We start from the raw sequence: 12,987 nt of genomic DNA on the forward strand, positions 1-12,987 counted from the left end.
TGGGTGCCCTCCTGGGCACTTGATACCCTACGCAGTGTGTGTTATGTGTGTTTGCGGGGCTACATCCCTGGCTCCACCTAAACAAGGCACAATGAAATATGTATTAGTGCAAGGACGTATCAATCATTGAGATTTGTTATAGGCCATGCGAAAAAATAGGGTAGGGTTTCCCAGTGGTAAATTGTGATGGGAAAAACTTTCTGCAACACCTATATGTAGAGAGATTAGTCCCAAAAATCTATACACACATATTGTTCAGATTTACAAGAATTTGCGATTTACTCAAGATCCAAAACTTGTGTCTTGATAAATGCTCATACAAAATTAATAATCGCATATGTAAATCGCAAATATATTTGTGGCTCCGCCAAAAACATGTTTCACATCGGATGTCTTCTTTTAATGGAGAAATTGGAAAATTGGCTTTGAAGTTCCTTAAAGTGTGCTTGAATTTGGCCACGAAAAGCTGTATAATTCCTGTCAGTCTCCATTTTGATCAATTAAAGTAAACTGAACTACAAATCAATATAGTTGATAAAAGGCTTTGTTATAAATGAGCCCAAATGGTGCAAGTATGTTTTTCTTCTTACGATTGCACCACTCGCTCCTTACTCATTAACACACACTTAACTGAAGTTTAAAGAACAAATAAGTCAAGTTTGTATTTTTCTATCACTAGGTCAATCTGGGGACAGCTTACTCCTGGGGGAGGACGAGGAACACTTGATGGGCATCAGCAGTCGCCTCCAGACTGCATTAGAGAAGATGCTGATGGTTATCACGGACACCACCAATCAGGTACAAAGAAAACTATATTTTGTACATTTGAACACAGAAAGATCCTGTCATTGGTCTCGCTGCCATAGCAAGACTGCGTAATGGGACCTTAGAAAATGCCCCCACTTTCAATGGAGCCACCTCATTCCCAGCAGTCGTCCATAGAAACCAGCTGTATTTACGTGGAGCTTTTGTTTGACACACTGGCGACCTATCGCAGCCCAGGGAATTAGCGCCCCCATGCCGTGTATTGCGGCCCCCCTGAGTGAAGTTTAACTAGGCCATTGAGCTTGTTACTGTAAACGAGTGCACGCAGCATCCTAACCCCGTGGCTGAAATTCATGCTTTACTCATGCTTGGATGCCATTTGTCTTGGTTAGCTAAAAATAGATTGTAGCAACTCAAGTCCAAGCCAGGCGTCACTGTTGTTCAGTGTCTTTCTCCATCTCTTCTGGCAAAGCATCCCTGTGAATATTTAAAAAAGAATTGATTCAATTTTGTAACTTTTGCACAGGTTCTATTATTTTTGAAGGCTTATACACCATTGGCTCATTAATATGATGTTGCATCAAAGTGGCAGATGATTTTGACCATCAAGTACAAATTGATTTATACATCATAGTTTAATAAACTGGTTCTTAATTGATCTGACTTCAGGACCCACCCTTCCACCCTGATGACAAGCTGCCATCAAGGGAAAAAAAATTAAACTTCTCAAACTTATCCAATGAAAAGGTTGTGCAGTCTAAAGCAGAAATAGTTGAAAATATTCATCTTTTTTTTTCTTTTTTTTTCTTTTTTTTCAAAAATACCAGCAAAACCCAAACGGCTTTGAGTACCGTATATACTCTCATATTAGAAGCTTTCATCGCATATAACAAACCCCCTAAAACTGCTTTAAAATAGCCACACACCAAAAGAAATTAAAAATATTAAAAAAGCGTGTACCTAAATATCGATAAAGATTATGTAGTTACATTTTTTTTAATATACTGGTAAAAAGCCAAAAATATAACATTTTAAAAACTCTTTACTGTACCTAACCGCAGTGCTTCAAAGCCAGACCCTTTTACACCATTTTTGAATTTTCCTTCTTTGACTCGATAATCGTTGTCTTGCACATTTGCTTATAACTCAAATCCAAGAAAAATAAACTGTCGTTTATTTGAGGTCCCCACCTTGATATGAAAGTTAAAGGGAGAGTGTGCATTATTTTCCCTCTAGATGTCGCTGCATTCTGCCGTGCCCCCGAAAACGAGGGCTAAAAGTACAACGGAAGAAGACAATTCAGAGACTCAAAATGCACCCGTATTTCTTTTGAAAAGATGAATAAAAAAAGAATATAAAAAAGAACCAGGAAGGACAGAAAAAAAAAAAAAAAAAAAAGGAAATAACACAACAAGTAATACTCAAAATAAGGGAAACTAAAAGCAACAAAGGGAATAAAGAAAAGCAAAAGGAGAGTAAATTTTATTTTTTCCTACACCTTTCGTTTCTTTGATTCCTTTTTTCTCCAGTATCTTTTTTTAACTTTCTTTTCCTCTACTTTTTTTCTGTTTTCCTTTTGATGCCACATTTTTATTTCTTCCCTTTTTCTTATTCCTTAAAAAAAACACTTTTTCCCATTTATTATCTATCTTTCAGAAAGGCTGGGTAAAAAAATGGGAAGAAAAAGGTTGCTTTTTGCTTGCTTTCAGTCTCTGTAGTTTTTAGTCCTCCTTGGACTCATTTTTGGTTGCACTACACATAACAGCAACATCTAGCAGACGAATATAAAACACTTTCTCTTTAAGAACAGGAAATCTTTTTATCAGCGCTATTTTTGTGGAAAACCCTGTTTGAAAACCTCACCCGGATCCTAGATTCAGCGACCGCAACTCAATTGAGTTTGAGACATCTGGTTTACATACAGTAGTTCAAATTGACAGAATGAAAATATTTGTTTTAGTTTTTCCACTTGTTAAAAACTAAAACGAAACTGTGTTGAAAAATGCTATAATAAGTAGTTATGGTTCTAGAACATCTCTACTAGAGGTAAGATCGTGTCTAATAAAATCCAGCCTGACCTGGCCCACCCCGAGCCCGACAAATTACGGTAACTTGATTTTAAGGACTGAGCTCAAAGCATATTCAAATTATCATATTATATTTGTGAGGATCCGCGCAATCGATTCCTGTCCCCTCCTCTTGTGGCACCAAAACAAAGAACAATGACGGGTGGATAATTAAAAAAAAAAAAAAATGCCTTTTGCATCAGATCACATCCCCGGACCTGCTTGGAAGCCCGGCCCGAACCCAAAAATAAATACTGTACTGACATTTTGGGGCCCAGGCTTAAGATCTTTAATCTAATATCTAATAAACATCTCAATCATAAAAGAGGACAACTTGGCTTAATTTGATGGTGCTAAAAAACAAAAACAATAATAAGTACATGGGTACGCCCCATTTAATAAGACTAAAATAACATTTTTGGGAACAACTATTGACATAAAAGAGCAAATCACTCATACAAAGACGGGAAATCAACAAACAAGTTCTCTAATGATTTTTCTGCCATGGGTTAAGTGTTTTTAGTGTGATCCAAGACAGGGAAGTAACATGTTGAAATTTTTAGAATAGCTATTGTCTTTTTGGAGTGCGTGCTGCTGCAAAAATGGATCCGGTTTGACAACTCTGTTGCTGGGAGGGTGTGTGCATGCATGTGTGTGTTGTCTAGGGCTTATTATTTGTGAGTGCTGTCGTGCAATAGGGAGTGGTGTTAATGTGTTTGGGATAGAGATCTATTTGCTATTCTACCTGGCCGGCCCGGTAGCTTTGAGGGAAGAAGCCACACCCCCCTTCCCTACCTCTCTCCCTCGCTCTCGGTGTCACACGGCACAATTCTTCAGCTCGGTGATCCGCATACTCTATAAACCGCAATAAGGGAAAAACAGCCATTGGAAGTCTTGGATTTCAATCGTTTTTTTGTGGAACATATTAAGGACGTTTTCTGTACCTTTCGGTGAGTAATCTTAAGAGCATGATTAGAACGGGAATGACATGCAAACTCTGGAAGGATCTCAGTCATGTCAGTTCTCCATCGCCTGTACTGAGCAATTAAAAGGACAGGGGGGCCCTCGGGAAAAGCTTGTTGCTACGGCGATACAGCTTTGTTTGGAAATCTTCAGAGGGAGAAGACTAAGGGGATGTGATCTGATACCATTGAAAGAAATAGCCCTGAAGCAGACTTATTCGTCCAGATTTCCAAAATCAAGATGACAAGCTCAGTTCGGACTTTTCCCTTTTACCGCTATCCGTTGTCGGACATTTTTATCCACTCAACCAGACCACAGGAGCGTTAACTCTCACCCGGTCATGTGGAACCCACTCCGGTGACCGATATAAAGTGTCCAGCGCAGCCATGGATTCCCACCGCTCCCTGTGGAATTCCAAGACGCAAAAAACCACGTGGGTGGAAGGAGAGGACCAGGATGTGTACGAGGTGGAATCCCGGATACCCCTACCACGACCTTTCCCTGTGTACAGCACCTTAACTGAGAGGAACGCCGTCCTAGTTCAGACGCAAATTTCCCATGTTAATCATCGCACAAACGGTCACCTGCTTAAAGTTATCTCCAGAATCTCCCTGCCCACGCCTCCTTACACTGTAAGTTTACACCTCCGGCGTTGCATGAGAAGTACTGATGAATATTTTACCCCCTGCAGCCTAATTTATGCACATGATAAATAAAATATTGTCAACTGAGCACTATGATGGGTTTTGGAGAAGCGTATGACCTTACTTAGAAGATTTGTCGAGTGGTCTGAGCTTACAAAATACATCGTACTTTGGATCACGTGCGTCATTTGCGACAATATCACTACTTCCTGCTTTGAATAATGTGGCAAAAAGAACTTTGCACTCCAGAGATACGCAAATGAGGTGTCATCGTGAAACAGCAAAATAAACACAATTTTAACTATGAGACATAACCATGAAATGCAAATATGATATAACTTACTGGTTATTATATACAAGGTTTGTTCAGGTGCTTGAAATCCCTGAATCTGCTTTAATTTTAATGTTGTGTTTACAAAGATTTGAAAGTGCTTAAATTTTGGGTGAAGTGCTTGTAAATTGTTACCATGTTTCTCAACAAGTCAGCTTAAAAATGACGCCGACACTGCTTTCTGATGGCTTTGTGTTGCCATGGCATTTCTTCTTCCCTTGTGATTAATGCCAGCTGGCATTAGTTTTTTATGGCAATGTCCAATGAAGCGCAATAGAGGAAGGGTGCATGCTATGCCCAAACAGGGCATTATGAAATGTGTATTAGTGCAAGGAATACATATTAATTATGGACATTTATTATGGGCCATGTAAAAAAATTAAGGTAGCATTTCCCAGTGGCAAATTGTAATCGGAAGAACTTCCTGCAACTGAAGGTGTTCGCTACATATTACCCAACACTTATATGGAAAGAGATTTCTCTCAAAAATATTGTTCAGATCCACAAATATATTTACGATTGATTCAAGATCTAAAATTCGTATGTCTTTAAAAATGCACACGCAATATTAAAAATCGCATATGTTAATCACAATTATATTTGTGACCCTGCAAGATATGTTTCACACCGGATTTATTCTTTCAATGGTCCTGGCAAAATTGGAAAAGTAGCTTTGAAAGTCCTTAAGTCTTTAAGTCCATGTTGGTTTAAGATCAGGTAATTGTGTCATTGTAATCCTGTGCAGTCCTTTGAAGACATTTTTGTGATTAAGGGCTTTATAAATAAATTTGACTTTGACTTGACTTGACTTAAAGTGCTTAAATTTGGCCATGAATATGTAAGAACCCTGTAAACAACTAGGAACTGTACTTTATCAAACTTTTTTGTGTGTTGCCACCTCTCAGGTGGAACATGCTCGCATCACCCAAACGGAGCTCATGCGGGAGTCCTTCCGCCGCAGCCAGGAGATAAGCGAGCTCCTGCAGAAGCAGGAGGAGCTGCAGGAGCGCCTCGCCGGGGAGGCGCGGGCACGCGAGCAGCTAGCACTGGAGCTACACCGGGCTGAGGGTGAGCATTTGATGCCAACATGGTGAACCCAGATTTGTTATCCTGCTTTTGGCCACACCTCACACTGGAAAAACTCACACACTGACTCGCTATACTTAATGGTTTGCACAGTTGCTTGAAATCCTTAAATACTTGAATTCCAATGTTGTGTTTTCAAGGATTAAAAAGTAATAACAATTTGGGTAAAGTAAATGTTTAGAATTGTTGCCATGGTTCTCAACAAGTCTGGTTAAAAGTGATGCCGACACAGTTTTCTGGTGGCTTTGCTGTTGCATTTGTTCTTCCCCCATGATTAACTGTAGTTGGCATTAGTTTGTTTAGTGTTGTCCTATGAAGCGTCATCACCCCTAAGAGGACAGGGGCTTGCTACACCTAAACTGGGCACTATGAAATATGCATAATTGCATGGTTTACGTATCAATACGGACAATTATGCACCAAGCAAAATATTCAAAACTGAGTGTGTACTACTTGATCAGTAGAAAGCACTGGATTGTCTAATGTGAATGAAAACCAGTGCCAAGAGCACGATGTAGCAGCAAGATGCTAGACAAACATGGCGGTGATTTCTCCATAAGGATTCCACTTTGTAAAATAAATTTACATTTCTTGACCTATGATTTTTTTTAAATGAAAATTAACGTTTGTTCATGTATTTCTGCCTGATATTAAAATCAATGATTTTTTTGTATTTTACTGAGGTCAACTATGGTCGCAGTCTGTTTTCAAGTCTTCTTGTTTGCGTGTGTGAGGTTCCAAACTGTTTTTTAAGTTTCAAAATTAAGAATTTTTCAAGCACTTATAACTATTACTTTGTTCATTGTCCTATTATCGGTCATCACACAAACACAATTCATTTTAAGAAAAATCCTAAACAATGAGGATAATAGCTCAAGAGGGTTTGGCAATCAGCTGTTTTAAAAGGAGACTAAAAAAGTGAATGCTCGTGTTTTGCATATTTTACATTTTTCGACTTTTTAATAACGTCACTGCTGCTAGACTTTATATGGGAAACCAATACTTTGTCACTGGGGAAAGTAAATCAAGGTTTTGCAGTGTTGTGTTTGCAATGCTGTGCACAGTGTGCTAAATTTCTTTCCCATCTATGTCAGACACACCTGTTCCATTCGTTTTCATACACATACACAATAATGGCAGAGCCAGCTTTGAGAAAAATCAGAGCAACTTTCTGCAAACCTTGGGAAACACGGCGTCTTGGTGAGACTACTAAACTGTTTAATTTTCATATATCTAATATATGTCGCTATGAATGTTTGTTTTATACAGTTGTAACATGTGGTGAATATGTATATTACATTGTTTGTGTATGGTTTGAAATACTTTTATATTTCAAAAATAAGCTCTCTTTTCTTAAGGATAGATAAGTGGTGCTGAATTGCAAAACCTTACATTTTAGAGAGATTTATTGCATATTATTAGACAATCAGTTCACTCAAACCTCTTATCTTAAAGGACACTTTGTAATATGTTGTGCCTCCTATTGGTACAGAAACATTTTCAGTAAAAACACATTGATTTGAATAATAGGTCAAAATACATGAAATATCATACCAATGTTACTTTTTATCAAAAATCATAGTTCAAGAAATTTGTATTTCTTTTACATAGCAGAATCCATAACTAGTAGTCGCCACCACGTTCTTCTGGCATCTTGCTGTTATGCTGTGCTCAAATGGCACTGTTTTTTATCCGCACTAGACAATACATTGCCGTCCAGTGGTCAAATATGACACACTATACCTTTAATAAGGAGAGAAAAATTGACAGGCTAATGAAGTTAGTACTAAACCTTCTTTCCAATAAAATGAATCAACACATTTAAAAAATGAGACCACAACCCTCACATTTTTACACAGCTGCAGAATTTGTTTGCTCTGCGATTCTAGGAAAAAGCGGACATGCGTTGAAATTGCAGATAGTATTGTGGAGCTGCAAAATACATAATTCATTTATTTTAATGGTACTGGAAAAATATCAAAAAGTGCCTTTGAAAGTCCTTAAAAAAAGCTTGAATTTGCCCATGAAGGAGTACAAACCCTAAAAAAAGCCCTGACATGTGAACAGAGAGTATCCTGGAGAAGAACCCTCCTTAAACAAACACTATATAATGTCCTGTTCAGGTGCTTGAAATACAGCAATGTTAGGGATGTTGATCCTCTACACTTACTGAATCAACACAAGCATCTATTATCCAATCGTTAAATTAACCATTATGACATTTAATATTTATTTTGGGGGCCAAGTTACTCTCTTCACTGTATATCTGCCTCCCTGAATGGCATCCTGAAGCGAAATGCTTGCTGACCTGTGATGAAGCATTTCATTGTACTTGCAACTCGGTCTTGTCGACATGTCGAGCAAAAATGGGTCAGACGTGCTCGGTTGTGTGCTCCTCAATTATGCGGAGGGAATGCGTTTGCACTTGCTGGTAACATGGTTTGTTTTTGTGGGTTTTTTTTAATATCCGCGCCTCCGCTTCAGTGCACAAAAGAAGTCAAATTTCAAAACACGTTTACCTAATCGTCACTCTGTGCAGGTTTGATCGACGGCTACACGGGCGAACGGGCTGCTCAAGAGGAGCAGTTGCGTCAAAAGGAGGAGCTCCAGCTGAACTTGGAGCAGGAGCTACAGGTAGATGATGTTGCCCAATAGTACTGGGCTTTTTATTTTAAAAGGCAACTAGATCAAACTATCCTATTTCTGACTCTAAAAGGCGCACCTGCCTAAATATTCCTTTGTCATATAGATTTCCTATATAGGGCGCACTGGACTACAAGACGCATGGAATTAAAATGACAGTAATACAGTAGCTACCTTATTTGTGTATATTAGTGTATAACTATTGTACATTTTATACACTTACTGTATATATTAGTCCATTGATTGATCAGTCGAAATTGCAAAACATTGTATGTGATTAGAATTACACAATTTTAACTCATGGTGCTAGAGACGAATGTTAGAGAGTGGAGAAAACAGAAAGTCGTCCTGAAATATATAAATAAACACAAAAGCACGACGAGGGTAACAACTCTTGGTTGTATGTGACGATGAATCGGACAATGCTTTTATTTCTATTTTTAGGATGACTTTCTGTTCTCTGCATTCTCTAACATTTGTTGCTGGTACAATGAGTAAAATAAGTTGATAATGAGATAACATGAAAAGGTATTATATTTTATGGGTATCACATGTGGTCTAGTTGTGAGGTTTTAACGCTATCACCGCCGTGACCCAGGCTTGATTCCAGTGGCGTTTTTTTTTTTTTTTTTTTTTTTTTTTTTTTTTAAGACATTTTTTTTTTAATTGATCAATAATTGAAACAAATACTGTAGTATACCCTAAAACCTTGTCTAGTAACACGCACAAATAAATACTGCATGCATTTCCAATTTTATCGACCAGTATTTTGTGGCATATAAGGAGCACCGGGTTGTAAGGCACACTTTCAAAATTCTGGCTCATTTAGGATTTTTAGGTGCGCCTTACTGTCCCGGAAAATACGGTCACTTGATTTATTGCACAGTTTTGATGCTACTTTAAAACCGCCACCTAGTTTTGCTAGAGCTAAACTTAGACTTCTTTTAATTTACAGGTTACAGGGAGTAGACTGCAGGAACTGGAGCAGGAGAGGCTTCAAATGCAGGAGGAGCGCGAGCTGGTTTACCGGCAACAAGACGCCATGCGAGAAACAGCCGGCACTCGTGAGCTCTGTACGTATTCCAACTGTTATTTTCTTTTAAATATATATATATATATATATATATATATATATATATATATATATATTTTTTTTTTTTTTTTTTTAAAGGTAGGGTTACGGTGGATATGTGGATAAAGATAATGAACTTGCCACAAAGCAGTTGAATTTTTTTACCCCTGTTAACTCATTCGATGCCATATGTTTTTTTTAAATATGTGCCAGCGATTTGTTCCCATTTACAAAACATTTTGTTCTGTAGATTTATAGGCTTCGGACATATAAAAGAAAGCTTCAGCCCTCATCTTTCATTTGAAAAAAGTATGTTTCAAGCTTTTACTGTTGTTTAGTAAACAAGTTAAACATTGCTAAGTTTTTTGAAACTACTTTCCATAGACAAAGGGGAATTTCTCTTGCAAAATAACGATTTATTGAAAACTCTGAACTTATGCATGAACCTTTCGGTGTCCGATTTCAGCCCCCCTGGCAATCACTTTCCCTGGGGTGTGCACAAAATATCATCGCTCTCTGATCAGACAATGACGATGGGTCATATGTTTTTGAAAAGACAAAGCTTTCTTGGCTTTGCATGTCTCACCACACTGCTTCAGCAGGGGCTGCCTCGATGTGCGAACAAAGATCTGATGGAAGCCAATAATGCCAAATAATGGTAAAATCATTCCTGAAGGCTTGTTATTTACCAATTAGCAGCGTCAAACCTTTTATGATAGTTTTTAAAATTAAACAAAATTAAAACTTACTTTGGATGCTTGGCATTTGGGGACAATGCTCCTGAAAACACATTCATAATTATGGCATGGAATGAGTTAAACAGGTCAAGAATATTTAAAGTGATATTATGGGTAAGTATTTTCAAAGTAAATTAAAGTAACTCCATTTTGTCCTTTTTGCTTTGTCATCTGTGTTAACTGCTTAACCAACCCCCAAAAGAAGGCTGCAACATCACTTTTACTCTATGGTCTTCCGGGATATTCCTCCTGGTGATACCAAAACGATGCATGTTCAACTCGTGTGCTCTCTTATTCTCCTGTAGGCCTAGTTGAAGCTGCATTGGTTGCAGCACCTGAAGCAGGTGTGTCCACTTTGAGCATGGCTCAATCCCCTCTCCCCTTCTTTTTCTTCTGTAATTTGAATCATCTAACCGATTATAGATCTGCTTCTATAACCCGCTCAGAGGTGGGCATCTTGATTTTATTCACGACTGGGTACTTTATTGGCGACTTTGGTCTTACTTTCAAAGGAGAATCAGAAGATGATTCCACTTTGATTATTGTTTTGGAAAACAAAAGTAATCTAACATGATCCTTCATTGTGCTACATTAAATCACATTTTAGCTAAGATAGTACAGGTATGAAAATCTCCCACCTCTAGCGGAAAAATTGCCGTTTTGATGTAAAAAATAGGATGATCCACGCGAATTGTATAGATCCTAGGAGAAAATGTTTTGAGGTGTCGAGGACAATATTGGGAGTTTTCTTAGAGTGAATTAGGCATTTTTTTTAACTACCAGAGACAAATTTTACTTTCTGGTGGATCTGATAATGAAGCTTACTTTGAAGGACATGAAGTAAATTCATTGTATCGAACAAAATTTTATACTGATTCTTTATAAAAAATTTGAGGTGTCCGTTACACAAATACTGTAAGCACGGTATTTCTTCCCTGAACCATTTTCATGCCTGTAGATGCTGTAAAAATATTTATTTATTTTATGTGTTTGAGTGAGACAAAAGTAAAATAGATAATGAAATTGTTTTTGAACCTTTGAGCAAGATTGTAGGACTTGATTTATGACTCAACTTGCTTGATCATTTTTCCTTTTTGATTTATTACCACCTCTGGCATCAGGCTTGTGCTTGCTTTTGGGCCTACTCACAACCATTAACCTATGCTTCTGTGTTTTGCTTTTTACTAATCTTGTCCTTAAATTTTTATGATCTTGGAATTATGATGGGTTTAGCATGATTGAATGAGCGACATCGGTTGCCCAATTGTCAATCATCAACAATGTGTAACGTGTACTTTATTCAAATATTTTTGTTTAATTTTTTTCGCATCTTTAAGATCATTGCAATTTCCCCTCCCCTTCCTGTTGATGCTTCCTGGGCATGAATGTTTTAATATTATGCTCTGTTACTCACACACATGTTCCAACTTTCCACTGCTTATCATGGGGGGCTTCTGATCCCATCTGAACCAATTGCGATTGTTCCTGGTTTGTAGCGTATGAGAGATGGTCTTAGGTGGAGGGCTGGGATCATCTTGGAAACGTGAATGGGATGTTTGAAGTATGTGAGGATAATTACAGCAGAAGGATTATGAGCTCTCTACAAATTTAACATTTTTGCACATCTATAGCTGTTTTGGCAGTTAACAAGTAATTTGAAATTACATCTGTAGCCTTCCAGGGCAGTGAATGGGGTATTTAATATAAATAAATAAATTCTGAGGCTTGTTGAAATGTAATTAAACTTATTTGGAGATTTAGTATTCCTCAAAAAAAAAAAACAGCTAAGACTCCTCAATAGCTTCAGCATTCCATTCCCCCCAAAATTGAAGTCTTCATCAACAAAACTAAATATCCAGGCAGTAACACCCCCTTGCCTGTTCAGATCTTCTGGAAGAGACCCAGAAGCTGATGAAGGAGAAGGTGGAGGTGCAACGCCAGGCGGAGAAGGAGAGCGCCGACTCGCTGAAGCAGATCAAGGCCCTGGAGGCTGATCTGGAGGAGCAGGTTAACCGGGTCATCGAGCTGGAGAACGCCCGCAAAACCGAGACTGGGGACCTCCAGCAGCAGATCCAGGCACTGGAAAAGCAGCTGGACAAGAACCGGCGGTTCCTTGATGTAAGCTAGTGGTTTTCAATTATTTTCTGACATAAAATACAGCCAAAAGGAAATGTGCTTTTACCCCACTTCATTTTAGAACAGGTAAAGAAAGTTCCCAGATGGACGTGTGCCCCAATATTTGAGTTAAGCAATGATCAATAATGAACCTTTCGTTTTTCATCTTTTTGAGATTTGGGTTGGCGTTATGACTGTATTTGAAACGGGCCTTTTCTTACTCTTATCAATCTCAGGCTACACTAACAAAAAGTCTGGAAACAAGCATGGAATCACTTTCTTCCCCTCCTCCCCCATTCTCTGCTTTCTAATGTGTTGCGAGTCCCAGAACAGCGGTGCTAAAAGTAAGATAAAAGCAGATGGGCGAGGTGGCAAAAAAGTACATAGTCTCTTTGAACTCAGCTGAGCATTTTTAAAACGTACTCGATATTCTACTCCCAACTTTTTAAAAACACCTCTAACAACACTACCCTCCTTAAACTTAAACTAAACTAAAATCACCATGCTCTCGATGAGTATTTTCAGTTATCTCACTTCTCAAACACCGTTTAACGTTTCATAATAC

At 38.2% G+C, this 12,987-nt stretch overlaps 1 protein-coding gene across 3 annotated transcripts in view; it reads left to right on the forward strand.

Moving 5' to 3' along the window:
- The window catches only part of akap9 (A-kinase anchoring protein 9), an 80,542-nt gene that overhangs the window by 37,683 nt on the left and 29,872 nt on the right, over nucleotides 1-12,987 (forward strand). For 2 of the 3 annotated variants that reach the window (XM_088329324.1, XM_088329326.1), the window contains exons 16-21: nucleotides 680-798; nucleotides 5,675-5,837; nucleotides 8,395-8,489; nucleotides 9,454-9,571; nucleotides 10,613-10,651; nucleotides 12,193-12,425. In XM_088329324.1, the coding sequence (XP_088185450.1) occupies nucleotides 680-798; nucleotides 5,675-5,837; nucleotides 8,395-8,489; nucleotides 9,454-9,571; nucleotides 10,613-10,651; nucleotides 12,193-12,425 (767 nt within the window). The remainder of the gene's footprint in view (nucleotides 1-679; nucleotides 799-5,674; nucleotides 5,838-8,394; nucleotides 8,490-9,453; nucleotides 9,572-10,612; nucleotides 10,652-12,192; nucleotides 12,426-12,987) is intronic. The other variant, XM_088329327.1, reaches the window with a different exon arrangement.

Source organism: Urocampus carinirostris, chromosome 2 (genome assembly GCF_059441175.1).
Source record: "Urocampus carinirostris isolate Australia breed hairy pipefish chromosome 2, RoL_Ucar_1.0, whole genome shotgun sequence".
Classification (NCBI taxonomy): domain Eukaryota; kingdom Metazoa; phylum Chordata; class Actinopteri; order Syngnathiformes; family Syngnathidae; genus Urocampus; species Urocampus carinirostris.